Below are 24,886 nucleotides of genomic sequence, written 5' to 3'. Positions count from 1 at the left end.
CTCATTCTAAGGACCTCAGAGTCTTCCAAGATACTGGATCTGGGCCTCTAGCTGTGTACCATTGCATGGCATTCAGGGGAGGAACAAAATTACAGCTCTGACATTCTGACCCCAGAGCAGGATCATGGGGCCAAACACTGAAGCTTTAGAGTATGGAGTATGGACCAATCAATCAATTAATTAATTAATCAATATTTATTTATCACCTCTTGTCATTAAGGGTCTCACAACCCAATTGGTGGGTGGGAGGATAAACAAACATGAAGAAACAAGCTATATAACAGAATAAAAAAGGAAATAATTAACAGAGGAAAAAAACCCTTGAAAGGCTTTTTGTAGAAGATAGGATTTTATATGGGATATATAGGAAGACAGGGAAGCCAAGGGCTTATGCTACAGATTGGAACTAGAGCCAGTAGCTGGGAACTACTGGAGTTCCAAAAAAGGGGCAAGTTGGCAGCTAGGTCATTCAAATCACAAAGTAGAGTCTGGAACCTGCAAAGTTTAGACTAGTGGATGGGGATAGGGGTGGAAATGTAAATGATCAGACCAAGACCAGGGTTAGATTGCTTAAGGCACTGAAAATATAGAGGTTATTGGACTGAGCTGTATCTGAGATCTTAGAAGACCACAGTGCTCAATACTCAGAAAATAGAAGAGATAGGACCATAGCAGATCAGCACTGAACAAGCACCCAATATTTCCTCCAGAAGTGCTCAGTCTGGCCCTATCATGAAGTCCCAATTCAAGAAGTAAAGCTAGAGGGGTGGCTAGGTGGCACAGTGAGTAAGAGTGCTGGCCCCTAAGTCAGGAAGACCCAGGATTGGTTCCAGCCTCAGATACTTAACACCCACACAAAATAACTGGCGTGTAACCTTGGGCAAGTTACTTAACCCCAATTACTTAAAAAAAAAAAAAGAAGTAAAGGTAGAAAATAACAAAGGAACACGGAGCCAGGGATTCCCAAGACACAAACACAGAAAAGTAAAATAACACTATAGTATCTACAAGGAAAGTTTTATCAAAAACTATAATACTTGGTTTGGTGTAATGAGCTACAAATATATATATATATATATATATACATATATACACATATGTGTGTATGTGTGTATGCATATTGCAATTACATAGCAGTGAATTATAAAATAGATTTTAACAAAACCTATTATCTTCTAGAAATGAAAGTTTGGCTACAGAGGAAATGGATTTGGCTACAAAGTCAACTAGAAATCCTAAAGGAAATGAAGCAAGGCAAAATTATATATACATTATATATAATATTAATATATAATATAATTATTGTCATTGAATTATAGTAGTTTACTAGTACATACTAAACTATATAATTATATATATATTGCTGATATATATAATAAATGAGATGAGAGCTCAAGAGGAAAAATTTGAATGATTATTAACTTATTACAAGAAATACAACACCATACCCAATAGATTTTCTGAAAATAAGAATTGATATAACTTACCTTAATAACTCCATAAGATAACAAGAAATATTAAAATAAAATCAAAATACAGGAAAAATATAAAGTATCTCATATCAAATGGTAGAAGGGTGGTGGTGTTATTACTATTCTGGATTAGTTTTGACTATTGAGAAATAACTGATTAGTAAAATAAAAGTGAAAGGAAGAGACACTGAAAGAGACACTGAAATGCCAGGTATTGTTGCTGTTCAGTTGTTTTCAGGTGTGTCTGACTCTAATAACTTTATTTGGGGTTTTCCTGGCAACGGAAGTGATCTGCTATTTCCTTCTCCAGCTCATTTTACAGTTGTGGAAACTGACGCAAATAGGGTTAAGTGACTTGTCCAAGGTCACACAGCTAGTAAGTGTTAAGTGTCTGAGTCCGGATTTGAAGGAAGATGAGTCTTCTTGACTACAGGCCTGGTATTCTATCCACTGAGCTACCTAGTTGCCTCTATGCCAGGCATAATGGGAAGTATATCCCAGACTTTAAGATAAAACAATGAAAAATCTGAGAGGAATGGTAGACAAGATGTCATGATTGAGAACATATGAGGGGAAGTCATAGTAAGAGGGATAGGGGTTACTCAACAAATATAGTTCCAACAATATAATTATGAATGATTCCCATGAAATAGAAAACTGGAGGTGTGTAAAGAAACTAGACTGTATACAAGACATTAGAATTTATATTAATGAAATGATCAACCTTAGTTTCAGATTACTGTGATGGAATATATACCTCTCCTCCCAGTATAAAAATGGTAGACTACTGGTGCATATGCTGTCAAATTAGATTTATTCTATTGTGGGGGTGGGGATATTATATGAAATAGTGACTTAAAAACCCAAAATATTAAAAAAACCTTTTTAAAATAAGAACCTATGTCCTTTGGCTGTTCATTGGCTAATAATTATCTTTCACCTAAGTAATATTGGGACTAGTAATCTGGGTGCTACAGAATGATAATGGAGAAAGGCAGGCAGTGTCAGTTTCTTCTAATAAATTTCATCTATCTGTGCTTAGCAACAAGGAGGGTATTCCACTTGCTATCAGTATACTCTTCGTCCCTTACTCTGGCAGAAGCATCAGCAATCTACTGATGGAAGTAGAAACCTTCAAAAGAAACATCCCAGAAATTCCTCATGAAGAAAAAATGAGGGGGACAGAGAAAGACCCAGGAATGGTTTTTTCCACATTAAGTAGATGACAGAATTCTTATTTAAAGGATAATTATAGAATCATACGAACTACATGTCTTGTATTTTGACATTTGACAGAAAAAAAACTGGGGGAAACATCTCAAAAACTTGTAGAACTTATCTGCAAATGAAAATATATAAGCAATATTATTAAATTAATTGTAAAATAGTAACAAGCTTATTCACCTAATGGAAGATTTAAAAATAATAATACTTCAAAGATGAAGCTAATTTAAAGAAAAATTTCCTGATTAATGAGAGTTGCAAAAAGAAAAATTACCCTAATGGTGAATGCTGATTCAGGACCTTATTTTTATTAAGTGGTTTATAGTGAGGGCTGTGACTATTTTTCTATTTACAGTGGCAGTTTTGGTTAATTACCTTGTAATGTATTGTGACATTAATGCACTAGTAAACTACTAGAATTTACACCCCTTTTCAGTAATAAAACCTTTAAATTGAAGAATACATATAAAGGCACCACAGGCATAAATTATAAGACCAAATGGCATATATAATAGCATTAAATTGTTTTAAGGAAAGCATCCAGCAAATTTATTCATCAGGTAGCTTTAAGTGACATTATTTCTAAGTATATATGTATATAGGGCAGCTAGAAGGCGCAGTAAATATATTGCCAGGGCTGGGGTCAGAAAGATTGATTTTCTTGAGTTCAAATCTGGCCTCAGACACTTACTAGCTATGTAACCTGGGCAAGTAGCTTAATCCTATTTGCCTCAGTCCCTCATCTCTAAAATAAGCTGGAGAAGGAAAAGGCCATTCCAAGAAAACCCCCCAAAGTCATAAAGAGTTGGACATGATTGAAAAACGACTATACAGCAATAACAACAACAATGACTGAAAATGACTAGACAACAATACCAACAACAATGTATATGCCTATAAATTGCAGAGAAGACAACTGGCTTTGGTAGGAGTTTACCCTCAGGGAGTTACTTATATTAATAAAACCATAGCCACATTCCCTACCTCCAATCCTATGTACTTATGACTGACTGGGTTGAGATATGCATTGGTGAAGGGAATTTACAAAATCATCTCTGGAATGGCATTAATGTTATGTATATGCAAATTCAGAGCACACAACTTTCATTTGTGGAAGATAATTGGTTTGTTACAATCTATTTTATAATTCACTGCTATTTAATTGCTATGCATATATATGTATATATCTGTAGTTCATTACACCACACCAAGCATTAAAAACTAAGACTTTCTACAAATGAATATATGAAAACAAATGCTTCTAGGTCACAGAATCATTTTTCCTCCATACAAACTGAAGAAGTTGGGCAAGCAAGAACAAATTTCCACCCTTAAGAAGTTTATTAGTGGGTTGAAAAGCCTACCAAAAATGAACAAACAGCAGATATCCAAAGAAAGAAAAATAATTTTAAAAGTGATGACTTATTAAAATGTAAATTGTGTGCAAACTCAATTACAAGAATTTTATCACAGGGCATGCCCAAAGTCATTCCCTCCAAGAAATTTCCCCTGGTCTTTCCCTTCCCCCAGAATTCATGGAACTCTCATTTTTATCCCAACTATTTCAAAGGATACAAGGAGAACTATATATTAAATTATTATGCTTCTGCAATTTGCCATGCTTTTTTCAGAGATGTTAATACTTGTAATGTGTGTGTTAAGTGGTAATTCACAAAATTTTTATGTTTGTATTGAGAAAAATGATAATTCTGTAAGTATGTACCATAACAACATCTTTATTTGTTGTTTACTGGCTTGAAAATTTTTTAAATTGCTCCTGTAAAATTAGGCAAATCAATCGTTTTATAAGAATGCTTTGAAGTACTTTACAACACAAAAGAAAGTTATAAAATAACTGTTCATGCAATATTATAATGTATCTAAACATACATAAGTCAATGTTTAAAAGTAAAATAGAAAAAAAAACAATAGAGAGTCATTTCTTGAGATTTCAGAAAAATTGCTGGTGCAATCATGGAAAAAGTAAGAATTGGAGCATGTTAGTATGATCTATTGGTCTGAATTTGTTCATTGGAGATGAGAACACTCCCAATTATAATACAAACTGGCTACTCTTTTTTCCAGATTTGGCAGTCAGAGGCTAACTGAAATTAAATGAGTCTCCCAGGATCACACAATCATTAAGTATCTGTGGAAAGTCTAAACTCAGTTTTTTTGGATTCCAAAGCCCAGTGCTCCATGCAGGGTGTCACTTTGGATCCTGTTCATCACTGTGATCACACTTCAAAAATCTTTCCAGTTTAGTCAAACTTTCCATATGCGATCCAATCGATAATTTTGATATTTTTGATTCTACTGAGATTGTGGTACTCCATGATTCACAGTCATATTGCATTATCAGAAAAACACAGGTGATAAAAAGATTTAAAAGTAATTGAAATAAATTAAGAAAAACCTTACATGATTTCAAAATATATGGGTGACATAGATAATTTCACACGCTTATAAGTGATTAGACTTGGAAGAGCCCAAATAGAGGTTGCGCAGTAAAAGTTGGTCAACAAATATTTAGTAACTGATCACTTTGTGCCAGGTATTATGCCAATAGAGGAATCTAAGTACAAAAGTGAAATGGTCAAATGGCCCCTTCTTCAAGAAGGTTATATTCTAATGGTGGAGATAACGTCCAGTCTAATACCCTCTTTTTTTGGGGGTGGGGGTGGTGTGCGGGGTTCAGAACAAAGTCTAGAGAGATTCACTGATTCCTTTATGGTTAGGGGATTGATTGGTCCTAGATTTGAACCCAGGTCTTCTGGCTCTTTTTCTATTCCACTCCACTGGTATAAAAATAAATTTCTGTGAAACTAAAGGAATATGAGTGAATAAGCTTCTGGAAGCAAGGGAGCTTACATTCATCTTTCTATAATTTGGGAGAGGATAATAGCATCTTGAAACATATAAAATTAAAACCCAGGGTGCTTAGGGAGAAGAGCAAGATGAGCAGCAGAAAATACGGCTGTACATCAGTTCAGCGTAAGCTTGAGCAAGAGTTAGGAATGTGAACAAAGGGGAAAGTAGAAAAGTTAGCAACGTCAACCCCTTGACTTCCACCCCTGTACTGTTAGAAGGAACTGCTGTTTGAATGAAGGGAATTATATCTGACCTAAAACCCTCCTTTTGGTTTTGCATTCCCTTCCCAATGCTTATTTTCCGAGGATCAGTCATTTTACAGCTTTCTATGGTTTATTCTATCCCCTCACAAACCTATTTTCTTTTTTCTTCTATTTTGCGCACACTGAGACCTAGGCTATTTGTCTCTCTGTGAAGAGGCAACACAGTATTGCACCCTATACACTGTCTGAGTCTTTCATTCTGCCCCTGAGCAATTATTGTCTTTTCCTACACTCCATTATCTTGCCTAAATTATACTGAGATCATATCAAAGTACAAGCAATCCATTGAAACCACAGATGGGAGCAAATAAGTACAATTCCAGTGACAATGATGCTTTACCCTCCCCAAAAAGTAGATTGCTATATCATCAGACACCACCTAGATACTAATATATTATTTAAAGAATGCCAAAGTTTATTATGATTATTTTATACTGTAAAAATATCCCAATGTAATAATTACTCTATATAAATGCTATAACAAAAAGATACCATTAGATTGATAGGGTCATATAAATGTATTTTTATATAAATGTGTTTGTTTCTTTTCCCCCTTCATTTAATGGAATTTGTTCTGTCTACATCAGAAGCTTGTATTAATATGACTTGCCAGCCTGGATGTAAAAGAGGTATTTTTACACAAAACAATGATATATTTGATAAACTATAATTCTAATAAGATTAATTATTAAATTACTAAGTATGTACTAGAAAAAGGGAGGTATACCAGAGCTCACAGTCTAATTGGGGGGGATAATACATAAAAGGCAAAGTTTAGTTGCAGGGCAGATGGCTAAGCTGAGGGATCCTTACATTATATGAACAGTTAAGATAGTAGTATTGAGGAACTGCTGGCGAGAAAGACAGTGGCAGATGCCTGGTGATCCTCCATCTGATCAGAAGGAATAGAATGGGTGACTCTCATCTCATTCAAGGACTGTGAGCAAACAACCAAGGCTGAAGGGGAAAGTCAAAGGGAAAGAGTGCTCCCAGTTGTAGTTTTTCTTCCTGAGATTTGACATTCCTAGATTGTTTTGGGATTGGTCAAGTTTGGGGAAAGGGTATGGGAGGAAGCCAGCTACCCCTGTGTTAGCAGACCTTTCCTTTGCCTTATACTGATAGGTTTTGGGATAGCCTGAGGCTATTCAAGGTTGGCAAACACAAAAAAAGTTTATTTTTGACTCCCATGTACTCTTTTTCAACTCTACTCTATTGCCTTGGGATCCTGTTCCTTCCATATACATCTTTCATGTAATATATTCCCAAAGGTTTTGTTCCCAATTACTTGTCTTCTGATTTTTGATAAAGTTCTCTTATGGTGATCCCTACCAAATAAATGAATAAATAAAGCAAATAAACAAACAAATAAATAAAAGTCTCTTTTTTTCAAATCCAAAAGACCTTCCTGACTCGCAAGAATAAATTTATGATGGTGGTGTGGATTCTTGAGATGTGTCAATAAGGCAATGGCATTTTCAAAAAAATATAATTAAAACTACACATCTTAGTTGAGCTAATTTTAAAACAAAGACTCCACAGCTCAGATATACATGCAAAATAAGGTGGTTCTTCAAATTAGTCACTGTTGAAAATTGCTTACTTTTTTAATAGACGTATGGTGTGAATAAAAAACACAATCATTTAATTTGTTGGTAATTCCAAAGGATGACTCAAATGCCATTTAAATTTATCCATTTTATTTTACAGACTTACAGACTCATAAATCATTTAGTCCAGGACTCTTATTTTAAAGATTAGGAAAAAGAGGCCCAAATAGAACGAACTTGCCCAAGGTCACAATGCAAGTCAAGGACATAATTGGGGATAGGACTAAACTCTCATTCTGTTCTTTTTATTTCTTCAAGCCTTTCTACCTCCAACAGTAATTCTATGCCAATACAACTAGGCCACAGTGTTGCCTTTATGCATAACTTCTCAGTTACATCATTGTATCTTACTTTCTAGGTAGTTAAACCTCCATTCAACATACAAACAATTTTAGAGTTGCAAAAATAAACTCACTGTTAATAAGTCAAGAAGTAAACATATTCCTTGTGTGACTTCATTTCTCTTCAAGCATTTCAGCAGAAAGTAGTAAAACTTGCACATTACTTAAATTCCCTTAAGATGCTGAATCATTTGAAACAGCCTAAGGGAACTGGTTTTCTGAAAGACTTTTTATATGGGATTCAAAAGAGGAGGATGAGTGTCTTTTAGATGAGATTATTTGGCTCAATGGCAGAGCTATTTTCAGTCATCATTCCTAAATTAGGATAGATGGTGTTACCAAGAGGATAGAAAGCCTACTATGGGATTGGAACCACTTGGCATAAAGACAAACTACTCAACCAGTGTCTTTTAAAGAAGGAAGGTGGAAGGAACAATATATATATATATATAAAGCTATTATGTGGTAGGCCAGGAGCTGTGTTAAGTGCTTTCCAAATATTATCTCATTTGATCCTCAGAACAATTCTGCAAGGTAAGTACTATGATTAGCCCCACTTCCACAGCTGAAGAAACTAAGGCTAAGAGGTTAAGTGACTTGTCCAGGGTTACATAAATAGAAAGTATCTGAGGCTTATTTGATTTCAGGTCTTCCTGATTCCAGGCCTAGTTTTCTCTTCCTTGCACTATCTAGTTATCCTAAGTATCTCTGTAAGGTTATAAATTGCAAAACACCAGCAATTTGAATTGGTATAGTAATTTTCCTCAATGGAAATTCCCGACACCTTCAAAATCATAATCCTTGATGAAAAAAAAAATCCTAAGCTTTCTATAATGGACAGAAAAGTGAAATAGTACACAGAAATGAGAAAAAAAATGGATATGGACGGACATTCAATGACTCAGGAACTCATGTGAAGTTATTGTGACCCAGCATAACCCTGGAAAGTCAAAGCTTTTATTCTATAATTACTACATTCACATGCAAATAAAGAAAAGAATGATTTTTTTGTTGTAAAGTGAGTAATACAATTTTGAAAGTATAAGGGGGTCTTTGAATTACTTAAGTATAAAACTCTGTCCCAATACCTTTGGTATTTAGAAAATTAAAACATACCTAAAATAGCAATTTTTGAAAGTTCATTTATGTATGTAAAATGCTGGTTGATGCTTCTTGTAAGGCAGAAAGATAAGCTTTCTGCTCAATTTATGAGGTAATGACTCATCACTTGAGTCATATCAAGTATAGGATACCTTTTAACTGTGGGCAATAAGAGAAAAATGTACACGTATTCATAATAATCTTTTATACATTTTATAACCTTCATATAAAATCAAATATCCTAATATTTCAGTTTATATTTCCCATGCTTTTACATATATAGATACCATATGCATTGTGTACTTATCTAAAGTGCTTTTAAAACATTTTTTCCTAACAAATATAATTAATCCAAATCTATCCTTCATTTTTTAAAACTTAAAACTAATAAGTAGTTTAGAATATTTGTACTATACATAATTTTGGCCAAATGGCAAGAATCATCCTCATGATGTCAAGGGAAATCAAAGAAGGATTCTGACATATTAGATGAACTCCCTCTGGTAAACTTAGAACAGCACATGGTCTATAGTTGCCCAGAAAGTGCTGAAAGGAATGGGTTGCTTTTTGCCTTGTTATTGTGAGTGCCTAAACTGATGATGAAATCATGGATTCATATAGACCTATATATGTATATTTGCATATGCTTGTCCATAGGATCACATACAAATATACTTGTGTGAGTATATTTAATTCCATATAACATTTTCTTCACTAAAGACCTGCTTTTCGATCTAATCATGGTAGGGAGATGTCACAGGGTTACTGAAGGCTTATTAATTTAGGAACTGCCAAGCTAGAAAGATAGCATGTGCAAGCACCAGTCTGTCTACCTCAGCTTGGAGAAGCTCATTACCATGAGCTTGGCAGGCAGAAGGTAATGATTTTCTTTGACTAAATTGACCCCTCAAAATTGCCTAACATTAGGTGGAGTTAAAATGTTAGTAGACTAGTATTCACATATAAATAATAGTTCTTTTGATAGTCTGAAATACGTATCACTGATAATGAAGGATCCATGAAAATGGTATCCCTTATTTTTACTATTACTCTGACTTATGCATGCTGAATATTATGCAGCTAATGTTGTGGCATATCATTTTAAAATATACAACATATTTAATTTTGAAACAACAACATTAAGAACTTTAAAAGAAAAGTTTCATTTCTTCATAGGTAGATATCATTTGAAGAGAAAATAAAATCACACAAATAAACCATCAATTTTCAAGGAAGGATTATCCAAAAGAGGAATTTAACTATGGGCTAATCCTCATGATTAATAAAACTAATAAAATGCAAGGACTTTTAATTTCTGATCATACTTAGAAAGCCCACTACAAAGAAAATAATATAATAAAAATATAAATTATAGAAACTCACCTTTAGAAGGGGGTCTTTCCAACTCAGAATCCAGGTGAATCGGTGGAGCAATGTATGAAACTTGCCCATGATGTGCCTGCCCTGTGGACCCAAGAAGAAGCAACTTAATTTCCCTTGTTCAAATTTCTTATTAGCAATAACATTTTAATCTTTCACTCCACCATCGAATGAACTCAATGATCACATCCATCAGAATTTGTTTTTTGATATATTTTACCAAATGAACAGAATTTGAACTATAATCTTTGCTTTTGGTTCTTTTAGATTGTCCAGGGCACCCTAACCTAGAAACAACCTGTGTTATTTTGGCTACTGAACAGCCTTGTTTTTACTTGCAACATTCAGGATCATCCATTTAGTGGGTAAATTGTTTCAAAGGTTTCACACAAAAAGCAGGTTGGTTAGTGAGAAAGAATTGGATTCAAGCCCTTTCTCTCTCCCACTCATTTGCTCTGTGACTTGGGTGATTCACTTAATAGCTCCGAGCATTACACACATTTGATTAAAAAAAGAAGGCTACAGGTGGCAATCTGCCTCAAAATCACAACCAGATAAATTAGTCAATCAAGCAAGCATTTGGCTTCACGTAGAAGGTGACTCTTGAGAAGGAACCTTGATGATAGTCAGTATTGTAAGAGGTAGAAATAAAGGAGTGCATTCCAGGTATGGGGAAGAGCCAGTGCAAAAGACACAGGGACAGGAACTGAATCAAGTTAAGTCAAAAACCATTTATTAAACATTTACTAAGTGACAGGCATTGAGCTTGGAAATAAAACTAGAAACAGATAGTCCTAGCTTCCAAGAAGTTACGTTCTAATGAAGGAAGAAAAGTAGTTTATATTCTAATGGGGGAAGTGGAGGATTTGCCTTCTAATGGCAAGTACAAAGAACAGTAACAACCTAACTTTGGAGGTTGGCTGGGTTGTGGTGTTTGTGAAGAAGACGAATGTGTGATAAGCTTGGAAATGAAGGAGGGGGCCAGGTTGTGAAGGATATAAAGGATGGTAATACGAGATAAGTAAGAGGGAGCCAATGGAATTTACTGAGTTGGAGACTAACTTGATCTGCTACTTGAGATATTTTTCTAATACTTCATGTGGAAAAAAACAAAAACTTTAAAAATAAGTACCTGTGGGTTCATTCTTTAGACTTTACAGTTTGCTATGAGTTCACTTTTTTTTCTTCCTAGTGTAGATCAATGATTTTATTAACCTAGAGGTCTCTCTGATGTGGGCACTCCGTATAGAACAGTCATCTCACTATAACTTAGTAGAAAAATCCCAAGTCCTAAGGCACAAAGGGGTTAATTGATTTGTTCAAAGTCACATATATGCCATTAGGATGGATGTGGGTCTTTCTGCCTCTAACATCTGCCCTCTATCCTCTCCATCAATATACCTCTCATGGATTCATATACACAAATGCACTACTCTTTCCTATGAGTTAAAATTATTAGATTTAGTTGGTGGATGACATAATAGATTAAAACTTCAGTAGCTTAGTTTTTAAAGCAACATAAGATGGAGGAAAACAGAGGTGTCAAATAAGAAAGCAGAAAAATTCATGACCATAACTTGGTGAAAACATATGTTTTAGAAAAAAGGCATATGGTTGAGATTTTTATTATGATGCACAATCTTTCTGTTTTCTGTAGGTGGAAATGTTTATGTTTACTAGTGTTTGTAAAGTTCAGAATATCAAAAATTGAATAAATAAATGAGAGCAGTCTCCATTATGATGGGAGAAAAAAACAGCTAGAATATCACGTCTAAAATTTTCATGCTGTCACTATCATAAATGCATATAGTTTAATTTCTAAGTCATTTTCTAGAATATGAATATTGCTTTTTCCAAAGGGGTGCTGGGTGGACCACAACTTTTCTTTTCATAATGAAAATATGCAGTTATAATTCACATAGTTACAGGAACAATTCATAGGGTTATTAATCTCTTTTTCTAAACAAGGAAAGTTAATGATACATAGATTATGATAACAGCTAGAGTAACCTTCCCGATTCAAGTAATATTCCACTTGTAATAAACTCTGTTGATTCCTCTTATGAGGCACATTCTAAATAATTAATATGGCTCCCTGTTGATAGTAGCTGCTGTTGCCCTAAGCATTTTTCTAGCTGGCAATGCAGACCATGAAGAGGGTCTAGTCTTCAGGGTTCCTCATAATGACATTTAAGAACATTATGCAGATACTACTCTGCTACCAGTAATATAAGGAATACTCCACTTCCAGGGAAATGAAACATTTAAATTGCTTGTTGTTAAGCGGAGATGGTATGTCTTTAATATTATAGAGAAAAACTACATTAGTTTATTTGTAATTATGAGATACTTTGGTGTTTACCTGCTATGCCCTGGCTTGAATACAGTATTAATAACTGAAATGCTTTTAAAAGTACTCTGTAAGAGGAATTTTCACTAAAATTTTAATCTGAGGTAATTAGTAATCAACACCACCATAGCTACAGACACACACACACATGCATATGCATCTGTGCACATGCACAAGCACTGTACTAAGTGGTTTACAATTATTATCTCATTTGATGTTCACAATAACCTTCTGCATTAGGCGCTATTATCATGCCCATTTTAGAGATGAGGAAAGTAACACATATAGAGGGTAAGTGATTCAACCAGGATCACATATCTAGTAACTGTCCGAGACTGGATTTGAATGTGCAGGTCTCCCTGACTTCAGGCCACCCAGTTGCAATTAGGGATGACCTTGTGTAATTAAATCATCAAAACAAGCAGAAACTGGTAAATCTGATGACCACTGTTATCAAGTAGCTAAATTCAATCTGTATAGGCTAATCACCAGAAGGACTAGGATATCTTTTAGACACTTAGAACACAGCCTGGGAAGTCATCCACAGTTGGCCAGGAAATAATTAAAAGAAGCAAAGGGTTCAAATAAGTGGGAAGAAAAGTTAGTAGATAAGAAAAAAGGATAATTTTTAAAAAAGAAATATTGAGCTCTGAGCAACAAAACGATAAAGTATGATTCCAAAGGATTGATGATGAAGAATGGTAGCCACCTCCTAACAGAAAGGTGAAGGACTAAATTATACAATATGGCACACACATTTTGGGATATGGTCAATATGATTATGTTTCTTTGTTACAAGAGTTTTGGTTTTCTTTCTTTCTTTTTTCTCCAAGGGAAGAGTCATGAGGGAAAAATAGATTCTTGATAATGAAGGGGAAAAGTATTGGGAAGAGACCTAAAAAGTATAATGCCTGGAATTCAAGGGAAGAAATATCAAGGTGTCTGGTCAACAGTGACAAATGCTACAGAACTGAGAAGTATGAGTATTGAGGGAAGTCACCTCAGTGCCTCAAGAAGGAAATGTCACTTCCTTAATCCTTTACATAGGTCCTACTTCCCACTTCTTTCTGAGACCACCTCCAATTTTTTCATGTCCCTCTTAAGTTGTGGAACTCAGATACAATATGTATTTATTCAGCACTGTGTGTCAGAGAACTAACACATATTTTCTACAGTATATGCTTAATCATTTATGCATCTTGACATGGAAACAGGATTGCAGCCATTACATCTGCCCCAGATAGCAGTAGAGACAACATTTAAAGCACTGATGCTTCTTTTTTAGAAGGATGTTATTATAAAATAAGTGTCTCAAAAATAGAATGTGGTTAAAGGGCAGAGGATGTTAAGGCTAACTTTCAAAGGAAACTCCACTAAAGGAGAAAACTAGGGAGGGAATTAAATCCCTTTTGAACAGTTGAGAGTAAATGAAATAAAGTTCCTTATTTCAAAGACTTATCCCAGACCATCTATTTCAGATTCTACATATTTCAGTAGCTAGCTATACTCACATCTGTCATCACTGTCTATCAAATGGAAAATGAGATAAATAAAATATGGAGATAAGTAAGAAGAGAAATAAAGAAGCTCATCGCTTCAAGTAAAAAGCATTTACTACAACCTAGTCCCTCCTGGTTTCTTTCGTTACACCACCTTTCATCTCAATTTTTACTCATTTTCTGTAGAGTGCTATAAATAAGTGGAGTCATCTATAACTCTCCAAAAAGCTTTTATACTATTTTTTTTGCTTGCTTTAAAATTTTCAGCTGCTGATCATGATTATTTTCTCTCCAGAGATTCAGCATTTTTCCCCCAAGAACTATACAAAAAGCTGTCATTTTTTTGCCTCTGTGCTCTTTAATAATGTTATCATTTGGCTGTTGCCACTCAAATGAACCCTAGAAAGTTATATCTCTCTGTCTCATGAAAATAATGATTCCAGGTGGGAGCTATAAAGTGCGCACACCAAACTGCATTTGAGAATGGCATGTAGGGTTTTGTATTATTGAGTTTTTTTAAATTACTACCAAAATGGCTGGACACTTAAAAAAAAAGCAGTCCAATGTCTTTTTGAAAAGTAACTCTGCTACTGATAAAATACCATAGGTCAAGATGTCCGTCCGTCCTGCCCCGCCCCTTCCCCCGCCCTCCCCCGGCTTTTATTTTTGCTGATGGAAAATTGGGCATGCCTAGCATTATAACAGCTTGTGTTTCCATCTTCAGATCGCACTCTGACTTAAACCATCTGGTATTCCTAAAGTCTACTTTCAGGTAAAAATATAAACACCAATGAAAAGGAATCATCAAAGTAAGAGTTATAACATTGCCAATTTGGTTTCTGAACTTTTCATTCCAGCTTCTTTTCCTTCTTTCCTAGTGCTAGGTGTACTTGTTTCCAATCAAGTAACTAAAATAAGAAAAAAATATCAGAGTAAGTACATGCTTGACTTCTTCAGGAAATAAAGCTAGTGATGATGGAGCAAAGGTCAGTGATGGGATTCTCTCTAGTGAAGATTATTTGGCAACAAAGAAGGAAGGCATGACACAAGCAATGCAAAATTATCCTTTATGTTTACTCTTGTTTATGCAATATTCTCTAGAACAGAAGGGATACAGATGCTTAAAGTTAAATTTTTCCATCTTCCAAATATTGCATTTATCAGATTTACCAAAATTGAGTGCACATTTTAGGATTATAATAAATTTCAGAGGCTCATTGGCATAAAAAAGGAAATACCCTTAGGAAATGACATAGATTTATCTATACATATACACATGAACACGCATATCTATCTAAATAATCAAAGTGCCCCAAAGACAACTTTTGTTGTCAGTATTGTCCTGAACCTAGCCATAGCTCTCTTCTCTCCTGGCTCTGCCTTGGTTCTCCAGAATCTTTGACCTTATGTGGGTATTTTTTTCCCTCCTATTCCACATTGCTTTTTATCTACTTTTTATGTCTTGTATTTCTCCATTAGAATAGAATCTCCTTGAGGGCAGGGATTACCTTTCTTTCTTTGTTTATATATGTATTCTGAGCAATTAACACAATGCCTTGCACATAGTAAATAATAAATGTGGTTATGAGGGGATGAATTTTTCTTGGTCCAGTGACTCACTGAACCATCAACTAATTCAAGTCAAATTAAGAATGTTTATTAAGTATTTATCATGTGTAAGGTAAATAATAGTAGACAGCATTTATAGAGAGATTTAAAGTTTTACAAAGTGCTTTATATATGTTATGTTGTTTGATCTTTAAGTGTGATATAATTGCTGTTATTATCCTCATTTTACAGTGGAGGAAACTGAGGTAGCAAGGTCAGTGATTTGCACAGCTTATCCTTAATTCTAAATCTTCTTTAAAACATTTTTTTTTTTGCTTTTTGGAGGGCAATTGGGGTTAAGTGACTTGCCCAAGGTCATATGGCTAGCTTGATTCTAAATCTAATACTCTTCCATGTTCATAGCCAGGTTTTTAGTTAGTTGGATATTTCTCAATGTGCATTTATAAAGAAGATGGTGTCCATTTAAGAACAAAATTTGCTTCTTTTTGTACATATTGGTGGCCAAATTATTTAAGTCATTGTTATCCATATTTGAGAAGTTTATAAATACCAGAAGAATGATTCATTAATAGAAGGAAAAGATCAGTGTGAAGTCAGAGCATGTAGGCCTAAGCAACCTGAAAAAGAAAAGCAGGAGAACAAGAAGAAGGAAAAATGAAATTAACTGTACAGAAATAACTACATAAAAGGTCTCCAAATAATTATGCCAAGAATCATTTTATAGAATAAATTAAAGTATGTTGTCTCGGCACATTTATGGAAATTAGAAGGTATACTCACAAAAGAAGAAGATAATCAGCAATGCATAAATTCATAGGCCTTTATTACAAAATGTTTCATTCACACAGGTGAGGTTAGTTTCAGTGTTCATTAGTACACCCACCAGAAAACAGAGAGGGAAAAGAAAAAATGAATGAAAGGGTTTTTTGTGTTGTTTTGTTTTTTAAAGATTGCTTGAATTAACAAGCAGAGGATGATAGGGAAAGGAGGGAATGAAATGCAAGTTTTCATAAAGCTCAGAAAACCTGCATGGTACAGAAGACAATTTGAATCCAGAATATGGTTTCAAATCCTACCTGATATGCTGCTAGAAAGTCACCTGTGTGACTAGAAAATGACAACTTTTCTAGGTCTCAGTTTCTTTAACTGTAAAATGAAAGGAAATGGATTTGATAAATTTGAAAATCCCTAAATTTCCTTCCTACTCTGAAGGAATAATCCTCTGGAATCTGGGCAAAGTACCTAATGTCTCAATGTGCAAAAAAAGTTTTTTATGTTGTAAGTTTCAAATAAGTCATCCATCTACATTAATTTCAAAGGTATCTTCCAAATATAGAGTTCTTTACCCTAATGAAATCACAGCTCTGCACATCTCAATTACCGTAAGCATCATAACGCTATTTTTTTTCCCTGATTCCCCTTACTAGCAATAAAAGAGCATGATCAAATGTTCATTCTTACCCCTGTGGTTGGGCTTCTGACCTCATGATTCAACTGAAACTTTGTTGTTCAGTTCTTTCAGTCATGTCTGACTCTTTATGACCCCATCTGGGATTTTCTTGGGGGTGGTTTGCCATTTCCTTCTCCATCTTATTTTACAGATGAGGAAACTGAGGGAAACAGGCTTAAGTGATTTGACCAGGGTCACACATCCAGTATCTAAGGACAGATTTTAATTCAAGTCGTCCTAACTCCAGGCCTGGTCCCTCTCCATTGCACCACTTCACTGATTTACTGACCATCTTTTCATTGCTAAATCTAATGGCCTTTTTTTCAATCCTCATTCTCCTCTACCTCTCCATAACCTCTGATACTATCCATTACTCTCTTCTTGATGCTCTTTTCTTTCTAGGTTTTTGGACATTATTCTCTCTTGGTTCTTCTACTTCTTAAACCTATCCTCAGTCGCCTTTGCTGGATCTTCATCAAAGTCACATCCTCTCGTCCTGGATATTCCATAGAATTCCTCCATACTATTTAACTTGGTAGTGTATATGGAATGTTCAGGAGGTCTAGCACCTCTGATGTAAAGGCTTGCTGAGCCCTTTTCATTGATGCTTATTCACCTTGGGTGTCCACCTTTTCACCCAGCTCCCACCTGTGGCTTCAGAAAACTGTAGCATGCTCTTTGGCCACACCTTGGTAAACCATCTTGGCAGATGGGATAAATCAGGTTGAGAGTAACCAATAAACCTCAAATCCATTGTTGAGCTAGAGGAAGGTCTAGCCCAAACATGTGAAGACTTCCCTGGTGGAAAGGGTGGATGAGAACAATTTTTTTTCAAAAGCCACAAAGCCAGCTGAAGCATGACTATAGAGCACTTAAAGCTTGGTCATCATCAAAGATACCAAGATTATCCATGCATCCTGGCCCATAGTCAGTCATCCTGACTTGTCTTGCCAGCAGACTTAAATGACTTGGGAAAGAAAGAGAGGGGCTGATGACTCTGTAAACTCTTCTTCACTTAAATCCAATTAAAAAGCAAGTTAAGACATCACTTGTGATGTCACTGATTCTCTTTGAAAAGGAAGAACAAATAATGAAACAGCCACCGCAATTTAACTTGGTGATCTCAGCTTTCAGGGATTCAATTATTGTCTCTATTCTGATGATTCTTAAATTTGCTTATCCAGTCCCTTTAGCTGACCTCTAGACTTGTATCTTCAACTGCTCTTGAACATCTTGAATTGCATGTTCTGTAGACATTTTAAATTGAACATGTCCAACACTGAATTCATGATTTCTCCCCTACCTACTTCTCTATTACTGTTTGTGGTACTACCACCCTCTCATTATTTCAGGTTTGCAACCTAAATATCATCCTTGATTCCTCACTCTCATTCCCCATATCTAATCTAATCATTTGCCAAGTCCTGAACTTCTTTCCTTCCTAACATTTCTTATGCCCTCTTCTCTTCTCTGACACCACTCTAGTGCAGACCTCACCACCTCATGGCTGGACTAATACAAAAGGTTGCTAGTTGATTTCTCTACCTCAAGTCTCTTTCTACTTCAATCAATCTTTCATTCAGTTCTCAAATTAATATTTCTTAAGTCTAGGTCTGAACATCTCTTCTAGTCCCTTATTAAAAAAATTTGAATGGTGTTCAATAGCATAATAATAATAATATTCAGGATCAAATAAAATCCTCTGGGTTAATATAATTATATAATTTATATATATATTTATATTATATAGTTTATATAATTATGAAATCTTTATAAACTAGACTTTTTATAGTTCTAGTCTTTTTTTTTTAGATTTTTTACTTTTTGCAGGGGGAAAGGTAGGGCAATTGGGGTTAAGTGACTTGCCCAAGGTCACACGGCTAATTTTGTGTTAAGTGTCTGAGGCCGAATTTGAACTCAGGTCCTCCTGACTCAGGGCCAGGACTCCATTCATCGAGCCACCTAGCCAGCCCGAGTTCTAGTCTTCTTAAACCTCATTCCTCTCCATGTACTCTGTTATCTTCATCAAATGAGACCTTTCTAATGTGCTTAGCATGACATCTTAGCATAATGTCTGGTATATAGTAGGCACTTAATAAAGATTTCTCCTTTCCATCTCCTCTGCATTTCTGTTTTTCCACGCATGTCATTCCATCCCCCAATTCTGGGTATTTTTAGTGGTTGTCCCCCATGCTTAGAATTCTTTCCCTGCTCATCTCTATCTCCTGTCTTCCCTAGCTTCCTTAAAGTTCTAGGTAAAGTTCCACCTTCTACTAGGCACCTTTCCCAGTCCTCTTTTGAGCTTATCTCCAATTTATCTTATATATACTTTGTCTGTGTACATATTACTTAGTTGTTTTCATTTTATCTCTTCTAGGACTGAGTTCCTTCAGAGCAGGAAATGTGTTTTTTGATGTTGTTGGGGTTTTTTTTCTTGGCCTTTCTTTGTAACTACAGTGCTTGGCACAGTGCCTGGAACATAGCAGACACTTAATAGATGTTTTTTTGATTGATCTTCCAGCTTTTCTTGAGTTTTTACAATTCAGCTACATTGTATTTGCATGAATCCAATGCAAAGCCATTCATTACAAAGGTTGTATAATTATCACATTTACACAACATACTTATAAAGATAGATGTTCCTCAGCAGACAAGTGCTAGGAATTATATAATAGGTGACATTTCTATGGTGCCATTTAACCAAGGCAATATCTCACCACTTGACTCCTTTTGCTAGACTCCTCCTTGCCACCTGGACCAGCACAATGTACATAGACAAGAGACATATACTTCCTAAGCCTTCCTAAATCCATGTCAGTCCTAAGCCTTGGTCAAATTAATCCACTCATCATTGTTCCTTATAACCCAGGACCCAAACCAGCTGATTTCTGAATCGGGATGTGCAAAATAACCCACTGGACCTGCTTTATGGCCCTAGGCAGTAGACCAGGCTTCAGAGTAATATCTAATCTAATCACCCAGAGATTATCTCAGTATCTCCCTCCTTCAGAAAGTTCCCATTTCTGCCTTTCCCTTCTCCCCCATTCTTCCTAGAGGAAAAAAATATGATCTCATTTTATACTCACTAGTAGCCCTAATATTTGGAAACTACTGATATTATTTTCCTCCTTTTATGAATGTAGGAACTGGACTAGAAATCTAATGATTTGTCTACTGCTTCACTGTTAGTAGGCATTACAGATGATTTTTGAGGGCAGGTCTCTTGACTTATGGGCAATGAGGTGACTCAATGAAAAAAGAGTCAGGCATGGAGTCAGGAAGACACATATTCCTGAGTTCAAATCTGGTCTCAGACACTTACTAGCTATATGACCCTGGGGAAGACACTTAACCTCTTTGCCTTAGTTTCCTCATCTGTAAAATGACTAAGAGAAGGAAATGGCTTATCTCTAGTATTTTTTGCCCCCAAATTCCTAAATGGGATTAAGAAAAGCCAGACACAACTGAAAAACAACTGAACGACAACTTTCTTGACTTTAGTACTCTTTTACCTACACTATGTTGCTGCTTTTATTTTATGATTATGCAGATTTATTTAAATTCTGTAATTCTATTTAGTTATGATTTAGGAAGGACATTTCACAAGTCTAAGAACAGGAGGCTTCTTAAAACTATGCGGCTGGAGAAGGAAGAGAAGATCACAAAAGAAGGAAGGGGAATTCAGAATTGCATTAGCCTTGGGAAACAGCAAGTCCTAATCAGAAAATCCATGTAGTGAATTGGCCCAGTATAGATTAAAGCACAACAGAGAATCGACACATAGTAGGTTATATATGTGACAAGTCCTCAAAGAGATGAGAGTGCCAGATCATGTGACTTATTTTCTCAGGAACATGTATGTGGGCCAAGAAGCAACAGTTGGAACTGAACATGGAACAGCAGATTGGTTTTGGGACAGGAGTATGACAAGGCTGTATATTGCCACCTTATTTATTTAACGTATATACAACATAGACCATGTGAAATGCCAGACTGGATGAGTCAAGAACCAGAGTTAAGGTTGCGGGGAGAAATATTAACAATCTCAGATACACAGATGATACCACTCTGGTGTCAGAAAGTGAAAAAGAATTGAGAAGCCTCTTAATGAGAGTGAAAGAGGAAAATGTAAAAGTTGGCTTTGAAGCTTAATATAAAAAAAAATTCTACTAAGATTTTGGCAACTTGTTCCATCACCTTTCTAGCAAATAGAGGGAGAAAAAATGGAAGCAGTGTTAGATTTTATATTCTTGGGTTCAAAGGTCACTGTAGATGGTGACTATGGCTATTAAATTAAAAAATACTTTCTTCTTGGAAAGAAAACTATGAAAATCTGGTTAGCATAATGAGGACATCTCCTTGCTGACAAAGGTCCATAAAGTCAAAACTCCCCCCACCCCACCAAAAGTCAAATTGCATGCTGCAGAATCATCACTTTCAAACTGTGGCACTGGAGAAGACTTTTGAGGGTCCCTTGGACAGCAAGGAGATCAAATCAGTCAATACTTAGAGATACTTAATTCATATTTAATGAAATTACTTAATTCAGGCTATTCACTAGAAGGTGAAATATGGAGGCTGAAGCTTAAATACTTTGGCCACATGATGAGGAGATGGGACTCACTGGAAAAGACCCTGATGTTGGGAAAGCTTAAAGGCAAAAGAAAAGGGGAGAATAGATAGTGTAATGGAAACAGTGAAGATGAACTTGACAGACTTGAAGAAATAGTGGAAGACAGAAGGACCTGGAGTGCCATGGTCTGTGGGGGCTTGAAAAGTTGGGCATGACAATGACTACAGAACTAAAACTTTTATATATGTAGATGTGTGTGTATACACATACACACATATGTGTATATATACATATATATCCTGAAGAAATTGATGCCACTTCTCAATTGTACTACATCTAGATTATGTGTGTAATATACAATTATCCAAAGAAAATGTAAGTAAAACTTCACTATAGAGTAAATAGGGTCTTCTATTTGAGACTCAGAAACTTTCTCACTCCTGATGATGTAAATTCTGAATCATTCCCATTTTGATTTTGCTCACATTGACATTAGTTGTACAGAAATGTTAGGGGTGGCTAGATGGTGCAGTGAACAGAGCACCAGCCCTGGAGTCAGGAGGACCTGAGTTCAAATCCAACATCAGACACTTGACGCACTTAATAGCTATATGACTTTGGGCAAGTCACTTAACCCCAATTTACCCTCCAAAAAGCAAAAAAAAAAAAAAGAAATGCTAATAACTCAATTTGTCATTTATAGCAGTAGACTACTCAATGATTACACATATATGTACATGTATACACATATGTAAACATACACATTTATATATGTACATACACATTCACACATATATATGTGATACTATTGAGAAATGAAAGCACTAAATTTAATGTAGGATCCCTTTCACCATTTTTTTATTCTTTTGCTACACTAAAAGGTAAAATTGTGCATATTCTTGAATCATATTTCTATTTAAAATTCAAATCACATATCAAAATCTAGCGGAAAAAAGAATGTACCAATTATTTAAATTATAGTCCAGAGTTTAAATACCATGAATGAGGAAAATCTTACATGTTTTATGCTCATTAATTTCCTCTTCTGTGAACATTTATATTGTACTTTAAATTAAAGTTTTATAATTGGGATTTTATACACACACAAAAATGCATACAGCATATAGCAACATTTTATTAGCAAGGCATACAATGGTTACACTTAAATTACTTTTATTCAACTTAAACTGGTTTTGAACACTTGTTACATATTTTTTTTCTACGTAAGGCAAAGCAACTGGCACACACTGTAACATCTATAATCAGTCTTCAGAGAAAAATAGCGAGGGAATACATTAAGGAATGAGAAGCATCGCTTAGATCAAATCAGATTGTAAACTTGAACGTGGGGACTGTGTTTTATATATCTTATATACTTTCTTCTATACAGCTTAAATAGTACATTTCACGTGCTGAATATATACTTGATGAATGAAATATTAAAACACTGAACTAGGAGACACAATGGAAAGAATGTTGCAATTGGAGTTAAGAAGACCTGAGCTTGAGATCTGCTCTAGACACATTGCAATGTAACTATGGGCAAGTCATTTAACCATTCTACCTCAGTTTCCTCATCTACAAATTGGAAATAATACTAGCACCTACCTCCAAATATTGCTGCAAGAATCAAATGAGATAATATATGTAAAACACTTTCTAAACCTTAAAGTACTATATAAATGCTAGGTCTTATAGAGATGTTGACAAATATTATTAAAAGGAAATGAAAAAGCTTTATCTTAGTATTTTACAATCCTAGCAAATTCAGCAATATAGCAAAAAAATGTCCTGTAACATTTAATGCTCTGTTAATTGGATAATGAAAAATATATTGCTAAAATTGGGGAGCTCTATGAATTCTTTGATATGATCTATAAAATGAAAGTTTTCAATTGAATTGAGAGAATCTTGCAGTTGTGAGTTACATATTCCCTTCTGATAGGCAGCATGTAGTCCAGTAGAGCATAGGAGAAATATATATATATTTACCTTGGTTTGACAGGATTCTCACTTTTCTATTATATGTGATTGTATAATTAAACTCGAGTTACACAATGATTATAATGATTGTCTACTATATATAGTCTTACTTCAGTGTTTCTCTGTGGTATGAGTTTTATATATATATATATGTGTGTATATATATATGTGTGTGTGTGTATATATATATGTGTGTGTGTGTGTATATATATATATATGTCTTGAACCCCTTTTGTGGTCTGGGGAAGCCCACGTGCCCCTTCTTAGAAAATGTTTTTAAATCTCTCTTTAAACATACACATAAACACACACATATTACAATTAGAGAAGAAACCAATTATTCAGTTATCACATATTTTAAAAAAGCTCATGGATCCCAGATTATTAAAGTTGTGCCATATTGTACTGAAGAAATTTTAGCTAGGTCCTAGAGTTATGGCAGCATTATGTCAGAGCTACATACTCAGCTGCACAGGTTTTATGTATGGACCCACTGAACAATAGTGTCTTTTCTGAAAGCAAGCCCAGCTCAGATTAGAGCAGCTTACCTCAGTTGGTTGACCATCAGATGACTGTTTGTTTTTAATTTACTTTTTCTGATGGAGCATCTTCTAAATACCCTGTAAGGTGTTATAATGTGTATCATCCATACAGATGAAATTCCAGATCATTGAATAAGTTTTTAAGTAAATATTATCAGTGATATAGCCATAACTTAATAATACTTTATATTCAATTATTGATTTTCAATTTAGTATGTTTTTTATATATAGTATCTCATTTAAAAATAGCAACAAGCTGATGAGTCAAGTATTGGGGTATTGTGGTCCAGAGGAAAAAACACTGGTTCTAGAATCAGATGACTTGGGTTCAAATCTTATACTACCTGTGTAATCTTGGCTAAGTCATTTAACTTAATTTCCTCATTTGTAATATAGAGTATATGAATAACTATAGTACATAGTTCACAGGGTTATTGTGAGGTTCGTATGTCATAATGCATGTATTTTATTAAGTTTCATAACTAGGACAACTTTTGATCCCAAGTCTAGTGATCTTTCTACTATGTTACTGATTCCTAAAGTTTCTTGTATTTGAGCTGGAGAAGGGAAGGACTGGGGGATGAATAAGGATCTTTCTTCTCTCTCTCTCCCTCCTCTCTCTCTCTCTCTCTCTCTCTCTCTCTCTCTCTCTCTCTCTCTC

General features: G+C 35.0%; 1 protein-coding gene across 7 annotated transcripts in view; it reads right to left on the bottom strand.

Annotated features, from left to right (window-relative positions):
- The window catches only part of ADGRL3 (adhesion G protein-coupled receptor L3), a 1,002,012-nt gene that overhangs the window by 287,129 nt on the left and 689,997 nt on the right, over nucleotides 1-24,886 (bottom strand). For all 7 annotated transcript variants that reach the window (XM_069105304.1, XM_069105298.1, XM_069105300.1 and 4 more), the window contains one exon: nucleotides 10,263-10,343. In XM_069105304.1, the coding sequence (XP_068961405.1) occupies nucleotides 10,263-10,343 (81 nt within the window). The remainder of the gene's footprint in view (nucleotides 1-10,262; nucleotides 10,344-24,886) is intronic.

This window comes from Petaurus breviceps, unplaced genomic scaffold, assembly GCF_028583685.1.
Source record: "Petaurus breviceps papuanus isolate PSGF00001 unplaced genomic scaffold, PetGlider_PUasm1.0 76, whole genome shotgun sequence".
In the NCBI taxonomy this organism is placed as follows: Eukaryota; Metazoa; Chordata; class Mammalia; order Diprotodontia; family Petauridae; genus Petaurus; species Petaurus breviceps.
Note: the sequence above shows the minus strand (reverse complement) of the source record. Positions and strands in the feature narration are given on the sequence as shown.